Below are 19,606 nucleotides of genomic sequence, written 5' to 3'. Positions count from 1 at the left end.
CGTCGGGTGCAATGACGCTATCTTTTCTTAGGGGAAAGGGGGGAGGACGACATTCCATGTGGTGGTACTTTAGATCTGGTACCCACATTCCGAATGTCCTGCGCACGCTAGTGTTCTAAACCGACAACAATGAACCACTTAAAGAACTTGAATCTATTTATATTAGAAACTTGAAATTCCATTTTTGAGGAACGTTGTTGGTCGTTAAAAATTATCAATTTTGTCGTTCCTTTAAATATGCATTTATATGCAGGAACGATATAAACATGCACTCACCTCCGAAATATGCAAATATATGCACTATAAAACTCAGCTATTTTACCCCAAAACAGCTGTAACGAATTTCTGTTTAAAGAGCATATCAATATCACATCAGGAATAAAACATGCAAATATGCAAAAATCCGAAGTCTAATGATTATACATGGATAACTATACCTGTTATATCAGGATCTTCTTTACTTGCGTTCAGTAAACTATTTATGAGATCTCGTTTACAGCCATTCCCAGATAGTTCTCGATGATACTCAATTTGTTTCTGAAATTACATAAATTGAATTATAAGTTTCTGACACGGAAAGTATTTAATAAACTTTTAAAAAAGTTTTTTTTTTTTAGTTTTATTAGTTGTTCCAAAGGCAAGAGATCATACCCAAAAAGGATTTACTATATATTTGATTTGTCCACCGCCAGACATTTCAAGGGAGGGAATAACTTATATTTTAGAAATCTTGCATCTATAAATAACAATATTTAGTGTTATTACAATTCTGAAAGTTAGATTGGCATATATATATATATATATATATATATATATATATATATATATATATATATATATATATATATATATATATATATATATATATATATATTTGTGTCCTAAATTCCACAATGCTAAATTAAAGATAAAAAGGTACTTATACAAACATTTATAAGGCCATTTTTGCTGGTTTAGTGGCTAGAGCGTGTATCCTTAGTGCGCATAGTTCAATTCTCAATGAGAGACCATAAAATTACTTTCATAATAAGTCATTTTTATTTACACTCACTCAACGGAAATCGGGTCATTTTGTACCCATAAATGTTTTAACTTTTTTTTTTACCTATTTCTTCTTCCTTTTTCCGGTCATCGGCTTAGGTATGCTTCTTTTAACATACGTACCATGCAGTAGCATTTCTATTACCCTAGCATTATTTATTTGTCAACCACAAATAAACAATTTTTTGTTTGGGTCTTGAATGACGCGGTCTTCGCTGTTTACTTGAAGGATATTTTATGTCTTGTCTACCTCACATCGTCCGATTTGTTGTCATTTTTATTACTCTGCATGATCATTTCTTTACTCTCTCCCTTAGCATGCTCCAATATGTCAGCAGTGTTGCCAGGTAGGAAAAATTCCCACAAAACGGGAAATTGATATCAATGGCGGGAATGAGGGGATATTTCCTTCCAAATATATAGGATACGAGATAATTTTCTTGAAAATATGTACCAATGCAAACATATGGTACAATTTTATATATATATATATATATATATATATATATATATATATATATATATATATATGCATATTTGGGTATGTTTGAGTACATTATTATTTATTTGCGGGAAACATTGAATCATATTGGAAAATTTCAAGTCTACGGATGGGAAATTTCCCTTCATGAACTGGTAACACTGCCTGTCAGAGGAAATATCAAACATTTTAGTCCAGTTTCACTCGTGCAGGCGAAGAACGTAACTGTGCGCGCCTGTTCTCTGTGCGGTAATAATGTCCGAGCAAAAGTTTTTGAAAACTTCAGATGAGATATTTCGTGAACTGATTAGACAGCAAGACGAAAGTACTGAAGCTATTATAGTCTGGGTTTTGGGAGTCCTCCCCCCCCCACACCTAAATTTTACCTTCTAGATCCTCCACTGAAGACCAATATGCTCATCACTGGTATCCGCTTTAAGTTAATTGGGAAACTAGTAATAATACTATGTTTTCCTTTTTTTAAAGAAAGCAATTAAAATATTGATGGTCAAAAATAACCCTATGTTCGTTAGAAGCGTTATTTCTAGTATTTTCGCTGGGAGAGTGTTAATCCATTTCATTTACCCTAAAGGACATAATTGTAGGACGTTAAACTAATAAAAAAATAGTTCTTTAAAACATGCTTTCCTTAAAGTAAAACATTATACTAGGGGGTACAAAAAAGTTTTCAAAAAAAAAACTTTAAAATAAATAAATCATGTTTATGCAAAACTATAAGAAAATCAATGTATAATACCTACACTTGCTGCAAGCACCCACCTTCCCTGGATGTAATTTATAATGTGGATTTTTTAAAAGGTAAGGAGGAAGTCAAAGGAATGTCCCCACAACCATTCCGTTGCTCAGGTATTTATCATCTCGTGTTATATAATCCCGTAAAACAAATACGTATTGTTGGTTGCATACTTGTAATCGTTCTTTAAGAATTGCATATAATTGACTCCCAGAAATCCCTCTTGAACGATAAAACGGCTCCGTAAATCGGCTGAAGATTTACGTGTGTAGAAAATTTGATAACTCATTTCTATGCGAAAATACACTTGTACAAAAAATACGAGATTGTCTGTCCGAAGATAACGCTACTTCTAACCTAAACACTGATACTGTGTTTGTTTGATTATTGTGATGTTGTATATGGCTCATTTGTTACAAAACACAATGCTGTTCTGATTCAAAAGGTGCAAAACTCATGCATCCGCTTCTGTTACAATATACTAAAATTCGATCACATTTTGCCTATTCTGAATAACAATAGCATGCTGTGCTGACAATGTCCAGAACAGGGGCGTCATTTAGGGAGGGCAGGAGGGGGCAATTGCCCCCTCCCCAAGACTTTGAGGAAAACATATACTTTAAATGGTTGTATACTAATATACTAGTACAAAACGCGAAAGTCTTATGTCGTTGGTGCTCTTGCCCCCCTCAAGCAAAGTCTGAAATGACGCCCCTGGTCCAGAAGATGACGCTCGCTCATTTAGGCTACAGAATTCTTTTAAAAAAACATGTCCCGTGTATTCATACAGGAAACTCACTGCTAGGTCAACTATTCAGACTCACTTAACACGAAGAGCTCCTCCGTGGCTAAGCGGTTAGCGTACGCGCCCTTGACGCGGGAGACCCGGGTTCGATTCCCGGCGGGAGCTCATGTGGTTCGGATTCCACGTTAATCAGTAGGTCCACGTCTTACATAGCCTCGCTGCTGAAAGGGACGCTAAACTGAAATTCAATTCAATTCAATTCACTTAACACGAAAAAGAAATATGTTTGAGATTCCACACCATACACTCAAGCAAACCACTGCGACATTTTCAGTATTAGCCTCGAGGTCATGGAATACTTTACCAAATGTAGTAATTCCTACAAGAAAGTATTAAAATCATATTGACTCAGGTCAACAAAATTTGAGTTCAGCTACCCATGATTTGTATTCTATCCTTCAATTACGTAAATGACATCAGACTTTACTTGCTACACCTTTTATTATTATTATTATTAAATAATCATGCATTGTAGAAATATTTCATCATCTCCTCCCTACATTGTCAATGATAAGCATTCCTTATTGTCTCTATGTTATAAATCGGTTCTTGACCCGTCCTTGACGGACTTCCGGAGGAGGGACGATGGGTTGTTATACTGCTACTTAGAGCTACTTTAAAGAGCTCCAAACTGTGGGATGGGTTTTATTTATATATAAAATAAGAACGTTTTCTGGGGGGAAAGGCGATGGCCTCGATCGCTCCCCTGGATCCACCCCTGGTTTGTATTCCTTTTCCTGTTTGTATCCATGTGGTTTCTGTGTGTTGTTAAAAGTACCAGTGAATGTATTTGTATAACTGTTGTTTGTATAACTGAATGTGGTTTCCTTGACAAGGGTTAGGTGGTAGAGCAGCAACTTGCTGAACCTCGCCCACTTAAATAAAACCTTTTTCAATTCAATTCAACTCAAAATCTAATGATAGACACACACAGTATTGTATATAGAAGTTTATGAGAGCGCCTCCCCTGCATTTCTATTTAGTTATGTATAAATAGAATTTAGTTTTTTTTAAAGTAGTTCTCTTGGAAATAATTTTTATTTCTCTTTAGTATGATTATTTTTTATTCTTTTATTTGAGAGCACAGTGACTCAGTTAAATAGCGCTTAGCTTTGATGTGTGGAGTCGTTGATTTGATCTCCGGCCCAGTAAGGTTGTGTCCGTGGGTTTTATCGAGTTTCCTCCCAAATTCTCATTCCACCGATTCTTCCATCATCATTCACTTTGCTTTAATCATGTCTTTCTCTTAGCCTAAAGGGCATAATCGTCGCATGTTAAACTGAAAGATTTCGTTTTCGTTTTCGTTTTTATTTTATTTTATTTTACTTTATTTTATTTTTTTACTTTTTAGCACTGGTTTTAAGGAAATCATTGTAAAGCTCTTTTTTATTTCATTTTTAATACTTTTTTAGTCACAATTATATAAGTTTCTATTTGCGTTTTACACTACTTCATATATTATTTACATGTTATTTCTCACTAGGTAAAATTCACGTTATTCGTACGGGAAGAATACATTCAGAAGTATAGGCCTATTTAAGCATTCTTCCACATTAATATAACCATTTTAATGAAAAGGTAATGATAAAAATCCTTTAGATATCTACTTTTGGCATAAATTTTGGAAAAACCCACTCCCTTAGGATACACTCTTTAATCAAAGCGGTATGACAAAAATTCAGCTTGAGATGATACTATCAATATTTCGAAGTCATTTCAAATGGGTCAGTGATTTTCCCGACCCAACAAAATATGGATTCGGCATCATCTCAGCCTTTCTGGACGTATTGTTTTTCACCCTTTCTCATCCCATCTTAACTTGGACATAAATGGCATCGGGAAGTGTTGTCATTCATCTCAGTGACCGTGAAAATTATGACTTTGACAATAATATCAGTCGTTTACGATTACTTTTTATGTCCCCCCTTCCTACCCACCCGTAGTAGTGCTACCGATGTCTTGTCAGCACAGTATATTTTTTATTGTAAGTCCTACATGTGCCAAGTTTAGTTGAAATACCACCAGGCGTACCTGAATTCTCTTAATCATATATCTGCACATACTCATACATCTGTTTATACGTATAGATAGATAGATAGATAGATAGATAGATAGATAGATAGATAGATAGATAGATAGATAGATAGATAAATGGGTCGAATTAAGAATCTCCTCCTTTTCTTGAAGTTGGTTAAAAATGGAGGAATTGGATAAATGTATTGCAAGGATCCCCACATCACAACAGATGCACGTGCCAGCTCAACACGTGCTAATGATTACAAACAACCTAGCAGACAACAGGCCAACACGGAAGACATCGAGGAACACCGAAAGCAGACGGACCTCACGGAAGGACCCGAGGAGGACAAATAAAAGGACCACCGAGGGACCCAGTATCAGTCGACCAACTGATCGCCTAACCTTTACCTTCCTATGTCGCTGTGGACTAGGAGCACCTCTTCCTTACCCTATGTCGCACTGGGCTAGGGATCCATCTTGAACTTATAATCCAAGTCTAACCTACAACCTGCCAAAGTGTTCTGGAAACCGCCATGAGTGGAAGGGGCACCCGGCAAAACATTTAGTATTCCTTCACTTGGTCATTGAGGAAGAGACATTGAATTAGAGACACTTGTATTTATTATATTATATTTTGTAATAAAACTTGGTGAAGGGGAAAAGACACCCGGTCTATCATTTGACTCTATCAAACATTACAGTATACAAGAAGAAAGACACTACAAAAACCTTAAATAACGCATAATTTACCTTAATATACGTAGCAATCAAAATACGCATTTTTACTTGTGCATTGTATCCTGTGAAATTAGGTGCTACAAAACGAAGTGAAGGAAACACATTGAGAACCATTCCTGACCCAGTCATTCTCTCTTCCATTTCAGAAAGACTTTGAATCATTTCCAGTAAAACAGAATCGTTGTAATTGAACCTATGTCCTGCTGTCATTTTCCATACGGTGTTTAGTACAGGCGCATTAAATATTTCTTCCATTTGAACTACCGCCGTTCCTGGGTGCACAATCTTCATTTTTACACTTTCAACAAAGTATTCGCACTCTTCAACAATCACTGATTCCATGCTCCTCTTTCCAAAACCAAACTCTTTCAAAAATGTCATAGATACCTTTCTGTGCTTCCACCAGAGGTCCCCACTGGTGAAAATAATTCCTGTTGTAAATTAAATAGAGGTAGTATTAATGACAATGAGCATAATCTAGTTGTTTTCAAAGATTATGATTTATACATGTAAAACTAACAATTTAAGCTCATATTAATGTAGTTTATTGATTCATAGTTTTAGTACTAAAAGTAGTGATACTGGAATATATTTGTCATCACTAAAACTGTGCATTGTTGAACCGAAGTTAGTTGAACCGAACGATCCAACTAACTTCAACCTCATACATCAGGAGATGTCTCTAATCTGTAACAAAACACACGCCGCCGCCGCATTCTATGGAAATCTGAGTGCCTCAAACAAATATCCTTTTGGAGATTTTATGGTTCAATTTGTACCATACGCATTTTTCATGGTACATTGCGTTATATCTCTTCTATTTGAGCTTTTTCGTCCGTTTTTTTTTTGTTTTTGTTTTTGTTTTTGTTTTTCAAGTCCAGAGGCATTGTAGAAGACATTACGTATGGTTACAGACCTTCCTGAGTGAAGACATAGGAGGTGATGACGTCATAAGTCTAAAATTTATTTTTTCATTTATTAAGCCCGTGTTCAATATTTTTGGCGGGCTTATTTTTGCACGTAGAAGATTGAAATTTTGCACAAACATTCAGACCACCGACTAGTATTTACCAGATTTTTTTTCAGATTTGTAAGTTAAAACAGGGGGGAACCAGAGGGGCAAAGGGTTGAAAAAAGGGATATTTTTACCCAAAAAATCCCGTTTTTCAGGATTTTCCCGCCTCACATACATGATGGGGACACGTGAGTCATACCGTCTGAAAGGCAGTTCCATTCTGAAGAGAATGACGGTCAAATCATTATCCTAGGGTAATTAGAGATGTCTCAGGGAATTTATAAAAATATACTTCTATATAGGGAAAAATGGGACATGGTCGGTATTTTTTGGCGGGCTTACTTTTGCACCTAGAAGATTGAAATTTTGCATAAACATTCAGCCCTCCTAGTAGTATTTATCAGATTTTTTTCAGATCTCTGCATTAAAACAGGGGGGGCCAGAGGGTAAAAAAGTTGAAAAACGGGATTTTTAGACCAAAAAATCCCGTTTTTCAGGATTTTCCCGCCTCACATACATAATGGAGAAACGTGAGTCATGCCGTCTGAAAGGCAGTTCTATTCTGAAGAGAATGACGGTTGAATTATTATTCTAGGATAATTAGGGACGTCTCAGTGAATTTTTATCAAAATATACTTCTGTATAGGGTAATATGGGGCATTGTCGGTATATATATTTTATGGCGGACTTATTTTAGCACCTAGAAGATTGAAATTGTGCACAAACATTCAGTCCACCGAGTAGTATTTAACAGACTTTTTTTCACATTTCTGCGTTAAAACAGGAGGGTCCAGAGGGGCTAAAAGTTGAAAAAAGGGAAATTTAGAGAAAAAAGCCTTTTTTCGGGAATTTCCCGCCTTAGATACATGATGGAGACATGCGAATGGTACCGCCTGAAAGGCAGTTCTATTCTGAAGAGGATGATGGGCGAAACATGACCCTAGGGTAATTAGGGATGTCTCAGGAAATTTTTTTCCTGAGATCATAGTGTTTTGTGGTAATTTGGGGCATTGTGGGAATTCTTGATAAAATTTCTCCCGCCCTTAGTATTCAAGATGGAAACCTGAAATTTGGCACACACATTCAGTATACCAAGTACTATTTATCAAGTTTTTTTAGATGGCTACGTTCACACAGGGCCGTTCCAGGGGGGGCCAAAGTGCGAGAAAAAATTTTCCCGCCGAAATTTTCCTTTGACATCATTTTCCCCACTTCCCGTATATGGTATGAGCATGCAAGTGGTACCATTTGAAAGCCAGCCTTATTCTGAAGAGAATGAGGCATGAACCATGATCCTAGGATAAATAGGGACGATACAGTAGCTGCTTGACTGAAAGTCTAAAAAATAGCCCAAAAAGCCGGAATCCGGAAAGGGATATTCACTAAAAATGTAATATACTTTGTATAATTAGAAAGAATGCGTTCTCTCATTATTGGAGCATTTTAACTATAAACATATTTTGTATTATTAGAAATAATGCGTTCTCTCACTGTTGGAGTATTTTAACTATGAGCAATTGAAAGAATTGAAAATCTTCAAAATATATATATATTACCACGAAATTGTAATTTCTACCACAGTTATCATGAATGTTTTAAGTTTTGGGGAGGCGTAATTGAGTGCTTATTTGAATTTACTTCAATAACAAACAACGGGAATTGCGTCAATAAACCATATACTGTAATGTATCCAAGTTTAATTATACTTATGAAAGTTATCATAGAATATTTTTTTGATCCGGGGTATACATGCACTGTCTTCTTATTGATTAATTTTAACTCCAAGTAATGTGAATGATTGTGAAGTCCCAAAAACGTATGCGCAGTATTCCGTGAATATTTACTATTTTTACGAAAAATATTTCGGTTATATTTTAATGGGGGGAATAATCAACCACATCATGCATCTAAATTCATCGCTCATTCTTGATTGATTTTCATCTCAAACAGTGGAGGTTACAAAAAAAGACTCAAAGAAAATATGTATAATATTAGCCTATATCAAAACAGAATGAATTTTGTAAATCTTGTCATGGAATATTAATGGCAAAGGAGTAAGGAGGATAAATCGACTACTTTATTCTTCACTGACTCTAACTCGGAAAAGAGGAGATAATAGGGAAGCTTCAAAGAAAATCTACAATGTACTGCATCTAAATCGAACATTTTAAATGTAAGTTATCATGGAACATGTTTTTTTTCTTAATTAAGGTGGGGTGAATTCGCCATTTAGTTCTTAGTAGATTTTAACTAAAAGCTGCCAGGATATTTACAATACCAGAAAGATAAGTCACAATCGAATATCTTTCAAGTTAGTTTTTATTTGAAAATTGTGTTGCATGTATAGTATAACTGAGTATGTTCAAACTTCCAGGGGAGGATCCAGGACGGACTTCTGGGAGAGTCGGTGGGTTGTAATACTGCTACTTTAAGAGCTAAAAACTCTGGGATGGGTTTTATTTATATATAAAATAAGAAAGTTTCCTTTTGTGGGGAAGGGCGATCGCCCCCCTCTGGATCCGCCCCTGCAACATGGGGATAGATTTTATCCCATTATATGCCCCTACCATTGTCAAATTGCATCCCTAAACAATACGGTTATTTTTGCAAGTTAAAACAAGGCATATAACAAATTTAGGAGAGTTATAATCTAATAGATGAACGGACAAACTCAGAAACGCCGATAGAGATGAATGGTAAAAGCTAAGCTACGCTAGCATCAATAAAGAATTTTATACATAAGCATAAAATGATCAACAATTTAGTAAGGTTTTCACTTCTCACAGAGCTCTCTATTGCCTATGCTATTGTGGTATGCAACATCTATAATCCGCGTCACCCGAATCGGCGTGTGGCATCAGCCAATGAGTTCTCAGTGCCTAAACCTTCAGGGAGAAATCATTCATAATTATCCATCAATTATGAATGATTAAATCCTCCCTGAAGGTTTAGTAACAGAGGCTTATAGACTATGTCTCCTGATTGCAAACCTCTTATTTGCTTCCTATTGATTGCTACGATGAACAGCAAAAATAAATAAATAAATAAATTACATCAAATTTATAAGCATAACTATTTAGGTCGTAATAACGATCTTACCTCCGGCTCCGGAATATGCATATTTTAAAATTGGCATCATTGGACGGCCTTGGGTACATTTGCTGGTTAATACATTGGTCACTGCTGCTTTTTCGGAGATAACAACCTGTTTAAGTCCACACTGATTAAAAGTGAAAATTGGACCATATTTCTTTGATATATGAGTAAACATTAGTTTCCAGGAGCGAAATCGTGACCAAATAAACACTATATACAAGAAATTGCCCACCAAAGGAAGTGATAGGGGTTCTGAAAACAAAAATAAATACAGAAATTTTAAGATAAAAATCAGGATAGGACTGCAATTGTTATAATAAGATGTCCATATATTGGATAAAATAAAAATCTGGATAGGACTGCAATTGTTATAATACGATGCCCATATATTGGATAAAATAAAAATCAGGATAGGACTGCAATTGTTATAATAAGATGCCCATATATTGGAATTCCTTAGGTTTGGATCAGCGCTGCCTGAATTTCTTTAGGGCAGCCCTCCGGCGTTTCTCGAGCCACGTGCAGACACTAGCCTACCTTACAAACTTGTCAGTAATGTTGTCTGATGAAGGCTAAACTATAATCGTAAAACATGCTACGCTTTTGTTTCGTCTTCAGTTTCCAAATGCAAGAAAATGTGTCAAGTGTCTGGCAAATTTCTAAATAGACGAAAGATTAATGATTGTTATTGATCCGTACAGTATACTTTAAACCAGACTAAAATTAAGCAGTGACTGATATAACTATGCTATATAAACTAAAAAAAAAAAAAAAACACTTATTGTACATCTCTAAACAAAAGTGTAATCCCAATTTCATGATATCGTAGAAGTTAAGAATCTGAAAACTTCTTCAAAAATCTACAAACAAATAGGGTCAGTATCTTGGAAAACGAAAGTAGATTTTCAATTAGACTTTCTACCCGAATTTTACATACTAAAAATGCCTCATAGAAAAAGAGCTTACTTTCGTACGTGAGTATATAACCTCATTTAAAACAGTAGGTCATCCATATTACTTTGAAAACCCCTGAACTCAGATTCAAATGACTTGTACCAAAGGCTACATATTATTATGTTTTTCTTTAATTTCCAATGGTTCAACCGAAAGATCAAATTTTGTAACTTTAATAGGACTCGTTTTTCGACGTTATACAATGACGGAATTTAACACAGCGACAAGAGTCAGATGACAATACAATATCCCTTTTTAATTTTCATTATATTAATATACATTAATATGTTTTTAACTAATAATAATTTTACTTGGACTGTATGGAGACGGATCGTGTCCCATATTTTAACTTTAATTCATTTTCCGACGTCATATAAAGATGAAATCTTGCGTGCTGACAGAAGTCAGATGAGAATACAATATTACATTGCTACTTTAATATATTACTATATATTTATATATTTTTAACTAAGAATAATTTTAGTTTGACCGTGCGAAGCTGACCGTGAGGACAGTATCTCCTTTTGCCATCTTAATTTAAATCTTTTCCCGACTATGATGGAATTTTGCACAGTGACATGAGTCGGAAGAAAATACGATATTCCATTGTATTTTTTTATATTTCTATACACTTATATATTTTTATCTAAGAGTAATTTTAGTTGGACCGTTTTCAGATGGAACGTACGGAGATGAACCATATTCCAGATTATAATAAAGACAGTGATATTGTTGGTAATCAGTGACTACACCAATTAGAAACAATTCTTGCGTACCTACCTCAAACAGGATTTTCATCGTATTACTTTAATGAAAATGTAGATCCTGAGGGAGAAGTAGGAGTCATAATTCATCCGCAGAATCGAGTATCTCATGAACCTCGTCAAATTAGGAACTCGGCAATTGTACGTACAGTGTGAATATACTGGGGAAATTGCTCTGTAACCGCCAAAAAGTAAATACTTTATTTTGTTGTAAGGAAACATCACAAGCACAAATATATGAAAACTACGAATCAAAAGTATGATGCAAACCCTACAAATAATGAAAAGAACAAAAAGCTACCTTTTCCGCCCAACATACTTATTCATACACCAACTATGTTTTCAGAAGGGTGGCATCTTTTCTTGATGTCTCTAAGCTTGCTACGTAGTCCCCCTCTGGAGGCACAGAGTGCATTACGAAAGACGACAGCACACCGTAGTTTACGCTCTAAATCGTCTTTGATGAAAATGGGGCGTCGAAAGGAGTTAAGTAGGACTTGAAGAAAGTGATTGCAAACCTTGCTATAGAAGTTAAGTCACTTAGGAACATAGGAAAAATTGTGATCAAATTCCATTCAACTATCCAGTACATTGTGAACAAATTTAAATACAACGGCCCAACCAGATATTTACCGCGCGGGAAGCCAGAAAAGAAACTAAACGAGAGAGATGAACGAATGATTGTGAATGAAATGAAAATAAATCCTAAAATTAGTGTACCACAACTTCGTCTAACAATAGAAAGTGTCCATTCATACAATCCGTAGGGAGCACCGGAGAAACGGCTACCATGTAGAAGAGTAAGAAAAGGCCATATGTTAGCAAGAGAAATCGTGTTCTTAGATGTATGTTTGCTAAGAGGCATCTGAATGACCCGTGTAGGAGAACGCTTTTCTCCACACTCTTCTGATGCCATCTGAGACAAATAAGTTTATTTTTGTCTCATCTGACCATATGAAACTATCCCAAAATTTCTGACTGTCATTCACATGCCTCATAGCAAATTGTTGTGTATGTTCCATACCCAAATTACTATGAAAACTTCCAGGTCGATGCGCGCCACGTAAACGACCTCCAAAATATCTGAAAAAATCAGACGTCTTTTTGGTCAGAAACGGCCACTGTTTCGCACAACAAACCTTAATAATCGAAAGGATATCCTAATGTATAAGTATTTTTCTAAAAGCGCTCTTTCACTGAGCTGATAAATTCTCTATTACTTAGAAAAATATTCACTTAATTCAATCATTCTCCTACCCAAGGCTTTTTATTCTATATTGTTCGTTTAATATTATTTCTAACAAGGAGAAAGCAGACTTTGGTAAATGAAATTCGGGACCAACCTTCGCGAGGTAGCAGTGCACTTTTCAAGTGTTAATATTACAAACTGAGAGAGTGCAATAGAAAGAAATAACCTACATAAAGCGTCATGAAATTTTCGACACGCGGAATATATAATACGAGGCGCAAAGTTATCAAGTGACGGCTTGACAGAGTGAAGAGCATCTATTACTCAAGTGCGAAGGTCGTTTCCCACTAGAGTCGTTTTTTTTTTTTTTTTTTTTTGCTTTTACACATAAAGTAGTTGTTTGTAACTTCAAATAAAATATTAATTAATCCCCCATATGTTTATAATGCATAAAACAATAGAAATGTTGAAATCAGTTGTAAAACCTTTCAATGTTCGATGTTAACTAACTACAAAATATAACTTATTTTTTAGATATATTGATACCACGAGTTATATTATGGTTACCATAGTCGTTAGGTAAAAAATGTTCTTGACGCCTCTTGTCTATATCTGTGGATAGTGTGCGAATTGCAAGGAGGATGAGGGGGGAAATTGTCTTTGGGAATACTGGATATACTCTATAGACAAAGGGGATTTCCACAGAAATATACACGAATCGTCATGAACATTTTTACATAGCGACTATGGTAACCGTGATATCAATATATTTACGGAATTTGTTACATTTCGTTGCTAGTTAACATTGAATATTGAAAGGTTTTACAACTGATTTGAACATTTCTACTGTTTTATGCATTATACACATATGGAAGATTAATATTTTATTTGTACTTAAAAATGGCCAGTTTATTGTTAATGACTGATTTGAGTGGGACCTTTGCACGTGAGTCATAAATGTTTCTCACTCTGAACGGCGTCACTTCATAATATTTACGCCTCGTACCATATATGCGGGAAGTCGAAAACTTTATGACGCTTTCTCTAGGCTATTTCTGGCTATTGCGCTCCCCCAGTTTGTAATATTAACGCTAAAAGTGCACTACTACTTCGCGAAAGATGTCCCCGAAGTTCATTTACCAAAGTCTGTTTTCTCTTTGTGAGAGCTCTAACTTTCCACCTTGTAAATTTCAATTCTTTAGGCTTCAGATAACCTACTGAGATGTGAATAGAGTATTAAGTTTGTTCTTAACTAGTTGGCAGGAGAGCAATGTTATGATATTATTCAGATATTTACTTATAGTGTTGTGTGCCTACACACGGCTAAAATGTAAATCAATATATTTAGTTACCTAGCTAGAATAACGTAAGTTGCTCAAAATAGGTATACATGTATATGGAACATATTGGGCCTTATGCAGAGTCGTTCTGACGTGTGATTAGTGCCATACTTAAGAGTTCGACTAACATGTTTCTTGCAGTAGTCAGGCCTTTAGTATGACGCTAATCATACGTTAGAACGACTCTACATGAGGCCCATAATGTCTTGGTTTGACCCACAATTTAGGTATCGACTAATATAAAAATGGTTATGGTAGACCAAAGGGTGATTCGAGTTCTTCATTCTATATATTCTGAATTGAAATCCCTACTTCAAGAAGTGTTCCTCAACCATGAAATGATTACACTGTATTTTACTTTGTGTTATTTAGATTGATCATAAAGAGTAGATATAATTACTATAGATACAGGTAAGTAGATATTGCAATTTGCAGGGAAGTTCAGTGACAAATTAAAGCTATCAAATAACAACTATATTCATGCACGTTCATCTGTATTTTACCACAAATCTTGGTGAAAGTACTTTGTCCTTCTCTGATTTTACAGCTTTTAGTGTGCTTCAAATACGATATTAGGCTAATGAGACCTGATGAGCATGATAGTAGTCACTACTGGGATGTGTGGGAGTTATTTTGAATTATATAAATGGGCATGATTTGGAAAATCTAGCTATATTAATCCATTTTATTAACGTATATGTGCCCTATTATTACCCATTTGCTTAACTGAAATGCATGAATAATCACTACTGCTAGTATGATTATTTTAGTGGCATCTAAGGAATCACATACCGTTTCATTTTGCAAGTTTTTGTAACACATGAATCAGCGAAAACATACAGTCTAAAATCACTTACGGAATTTAAAATCCTTATATTGAAAAAAAAACTATCAAGCTCTCTCTAAGTTTTGATTTAAAAGTAAAAACTATTTTAGTTTAAATCTTCACAACTGACGTTATTCTTATTAAAGAGGTAGAGAAATCCCTTCTCTCATAATGGCAATATTTGTCATGAAAAATAAAAAGATAAAACTAAACATACAACATACGAGTTGACTGTATGAAGGGAATGAGTAACACTACACAGAATGGATGTCATAATAAGAAGACACATATACATATACAGGGTGTTTCAAAACGACACCGACAACGTTAGGAGGTGATTCCCGACATCAAGATAAGACGAAAATTATAGACCAACCTGGGTGCATAAATGCTTCCTTTCGGAGTAATCAGCTGCCGAAAACGTTAAAGAAATGAACTTTAAAGGTCCGTATCTCTAAAATTATGGGACCTACTGTAGTTGGGTCAAGACTTTACTGAGGAAGTAATATGTGCCTTATCCAAAAATCCATGTCTCAGAGTTCCGAGGTACTCACGCAACAATTTTTATAGAAGGGGTTTGGCTACGGGCATATAATTTGAAGTACTCACAAACTACCTGTATAAAAGTTGTTGCGGAAGTACCGCGCGATTCTGAAACATAGAATTTGGATAGGACTAAGTGAAGTCTTGACCCAACTATGGTAGATCCCATCGTTTTGGAGCTGTGGACCTTTACCGTTCATTTTTTCATATTTTCGGCAGCTTATAACTCCGAAAGGAAGTATTTGTGCATTCAGGCTGCTCTATACCTTTTGACTTATCTTGGTCTCAGGAATCATCTCCAAAACGTTGTCGATGTAGTTTCGAAACATCCTGGTTCGAATATTACAGGTATTTTCAAAATTCAGGTCTTCCTTTAAAAAGTAATATTGTCTATGTTTATATAAAGAAAAAGAAAACTTCAAAAATAACCAAAAATTAAATTGTGATGTGAAATAGGATATCTTACCTGGAGGTTGTCTCTTTGGCTTAGATTTATTTAAGAATATAACCAGTCCAATGATACCAAAGGCTAAGGTCCAAGTAATCATCTTGAAATTTTCTTAAAGCTTAAGGGCAAATCAAAATCCGATCTGAAAGAGAAATTTAAAATGTAACACGGTTTGGGTACAAAACATCGCATCCACAACCTCGCGGGCCACGGTCTCGCGTGGCCGAAACATGGCCCCCAAAGTCTCTTGGCCAAAATCTCACCTGGGCAAAACATTGCCGTCCAAAACCTCACGGCATGAAATCTCGCCTGGCCAGAATCTCGTGGAACGAACTATCGCCTTTGATAAAACCTCGCCGTCGCGTCATAACTATTTCTTCAGTGTAGAATGTTCAAAAAATTGCTGTATGTATATAAACTAAAATAGCTTATACAGTTGAACTTCGATTAACAGATACTTCCATGATATGGATAGATTTTTGTTCCTGTAAGAATATGTGTATTATTATAGAATGCATATATGGGCATTTTCATGTCATGGGCATTCTCAGCTATAAACGGGGTTGATCTCCTCTCCACTCCCCTGTAACGTGTTACAAACACGCTAATTTACTTCTTCATAACGGGCAGGATAATTCAAACGTATTCTGCTGAGGAAACTTCGTTTTTCTGCATTTTAAAAATAAATCCGAGTATACCACGCAGAAAGTTCATTTCAAATGATTCAGTCGCTTTCAAGTGATGATGAGAGAAGTAACGTCGATTTAAATGTGGAGAAAAACTATAAAAATTGCTTTCTTGCTCCACTAAAAGCCGAATTTTTGAAAATGCTCGGACACTTCCCATTATTCTTAAGGGATCTTTAAAGTTAAAGGGATCTTAGGAGTTTAAAGAGATCTTATATTACGTCATATTATGTCATATTACGTCATCTTCTTAACTTAAGGTATTCGTATATTACTCCCAATGGAATTCGCGATTCAGTCTCAACAAATAATTTAACTGAAATAGAATGTATGGATAAAGTTTCTCGTAATTTCGGTTTTAGATTATATATTCATTCATTTTGAACAGTCTACTCTTCTCTCTTCTATTGTCAAAATTAAGCATTCACAAATTCATGTTATTCTTATAATTATTATTTTGACCTGAGAAACTTTTGTATAGCTATAGCTATAGCTATATAGATTTCAGCTATGAGTTTTGGCTCAACAGATTTAGTCCGTGAGGATTTGCACAGGTGATGTTTTAGCGCTTAGGTGTCAGGCACAAGGTTTCGGCCTGGAGAGATTTGGGTGGAGAGGTTTTGGCCAGGAGAGATTTTGAGGGGCGAGCTTTAGGCTACGATATTTTATCTTTCACTTTATCGTCGAAATTATTTATTTATTTACTAAAACCTAATAGTTGTATTTAAGTTTATTACAGATTGAAGTGTGTTACACGCAATGTCTTTTCCGGTGCCTCTTTAAAAATTTAGTTGTTACCAAAAGCAGTCAATTGATATGGTTTTCCCAACTACAACTTCAATTATGCTATAGGGTTATTATAAATTAATCTGGTTTGAAAGAGCTGTAATAAAAATGTATAGAACTCAAACAATAATAAATGATACATGAAAATATAAAGAAACTGCCCAAGTTTCATATATACTGTTACGAATGATCAATGTGGTTCATTTCGTCTTACCACACACATGTATGTGATAGTTCTCTAACATATCCTTCCTAATGGTCATAAATGCACCTCACTTGCAATCTGATCCTGAAGCTCATCGAAGGTTGCTGGTAGGAGAGGATCATAAGATGTCTTTTTAATATGCTCACAAAGGTAAACAATCACAAACTGTCCAGACTTGTAGATCTAGGAAGTGATAGGAAAAGCTCTAAGTCATCTTCAGCACATCGCCAAATCCAACAGCCTGGGAGTTCTTCGTTCAGGTAGCGACGCAATTGAATGTGTCAATGAAACGTTTCCTCCATGAAGTTAGAACATTAAGTTATCTCTTTTACTTGTGGAAACAAACACAACTGCACACTGTGCGCTAACAGCGGAAAAAAAAATCTCATATTCCAAAACACAAAATGCTTTCCGCTGCATAGACGTTATTTTCAATACTAGGCTTGTACTCTCATTTGTTGCCACGAGATAAAATGAGAAATTAAACTTTAAAAGGTATTCTCCGTTTGCTTATTAGCACAATCATGTCGAATTAATGGTTCTTGACACATTTCACTTTAAATCCAGACAACTCGTCATTTATAGTCACCCAGTATATAATTTTATTTAAATTGAAAATGTACAGAGAAATGAGTTTTGTATAAATTCTATTTATAATTAATACTGATAAACATAGTGGTTGATTCGTCTCATCAGAACTAGAATATTCTTAATTAATGTGGGTCGTTAACACAATCGCTGCGTTGTGTTAGCTAGATCACAGGACTCATGGAATACCAGGAAATTATAACACACAACGTCACAGAGCTGCCATCATGCTACATGGTAGATAGAAGAAAATTCGGAGCATAATATTCTTTGGTAATCCATCTTACATAAACACGGCCTGTTATTAGAAATAAGGTGAAATAAGACTCATTTGGAGGAACTCCATCATTCGATCGTTCACTTTGGTTAGTTTAGACACCACCTTTTCGTCTTAAAATGTTGTTGATGGTGATAAGAAATTCGAAAATTACAACCACACCGCGGGTGTTCGCGTTATGCAACTCGCGATTCCCAATGGACTATAATTGTGGAAATATTTTGTTCCAGGTACTCAATAAGTTTCGCAGTCACCTTTACTTTATTTGCTCCACGGTTCTTGGTGACAATTATTTTTCAACGCTCAGTAATACCTGACAGCAAGTCTTCTCTACCGTGTATTATTACTTTGTCAGTGTTGCTTGGTATTCCATAACTTTTCGTCACTTGGATACTGTATTTCACGACACACCAAACATACTGGCCAATTAAACCTGTGCCATCTACAATTTCAAACTCCTAATTTCCATCCACTCTCCTTATTCTCCAAATTTGCTTCTTCCATTCTACATCACCACAGTCTTTCCGCATCAACACCTTTTCATTCTACCCTTCCTGACATATTACAGACATTTACTTAATGCGCCATTATCAACTGCCAGGCGATGTACACACATCCCATGCTACCACTTCACATTTCTTACATGTTGCAAACTACACATATTTCCACTAATAGGACAACAATTGATATTTGTAATTATGTCAAATAGATGCATAGCACAGATTCTCAACTTTCACAAATTTTATCAAAGGATATTTTTTTGAGTACTACGCACTCCAAATAATCTATCACGTTTGACTATCCAGTTCTATACGAGTCTTTCATCACATATAGTGGAATAGATTTTGGTTTCATCTTACAGCAATTTAAACAATTTCGGAAAGATGCATAAAGCTTTTGTCTGAGCATTCCATACTATTAGGTAGGCCTCCAGTGCATCTAGAACAATTTATGGAAGTCTACTGGTTAGTATTACGCATCACTAGAACATCTAATTAGAGTACACTTGTCATACTTAACCCCTAATTATGCCAATAATATTAAACTATAT

The 19,606-nt window shown here is 35.3% G+C and overlaps 1 protein-coding gene across 1 annotated transcript; it reads right to left on the bottom strand.

The window, feature by feature from the left end:
* Positions 1-417: 417 nt before the first annotated feature.
* LOC145661673 (methyl farnesoate epoxidase-like) lies at positions 418-16,113 on the bottom strand. Its single transcript, XM_081727000.1, has 4 exons — positions 16,032-16,113; positions 9,953-10,201; positions 5,851-6,269; positions 418-537 (listed from the first exon to the last, which is right to left on the bottom strand). The coding sequence occupies exons 1-4, from the start codon at positions 16,111-16,113 to the stop codon at positions 418-420; spliced, it is 870 nt and encodes a 289-aa protein (XP_081583126.1).
* Positions 16,114-19,606: the final 3,493 nt, after the last annotated feature.

The sequence above is a fragment of the Thermobia domestica genome, chromosome 10 (assembly GCF_964235325.1).
Source record: "Thermobia domestica chromosome 10, izTheDome1.hap1.1, whole genome shotgun sequence".
Lineage (NCBI taxonomy): Eukaryota > Metazoa > Arthropoda > Insecta > Zygentoma > Lepismatidae > Thermobia > Thermobia domestica.
Note: the sequence above shows the minus strand (reverse complement) of the source record. Positions and strands in the feature narration are given on the sequence as shown.

Coding starts and splice junctions, on each gene's coding strand:
- LOC145661673 (XM_081727000.1), bottom strand. CDS start 16,113: ATGATTACTTGGACCTTAGCCTTTGGTATCATTGGACTGGTTATATTC. Junction 10,202..16,031: donor GCCAAAGAGACAACCTCCAG/GTAAGATATCCT, acceptor TTTTGTTTTCAG/AACCCCTATCACTTCCTTTG. Junction 6,270..9,952: donor TGCATATTCCGGAGCCGGAG/GTAAGATCGTTA, acceptor AATTTACAACAG/GAATTATTTTCACCAGTGGG.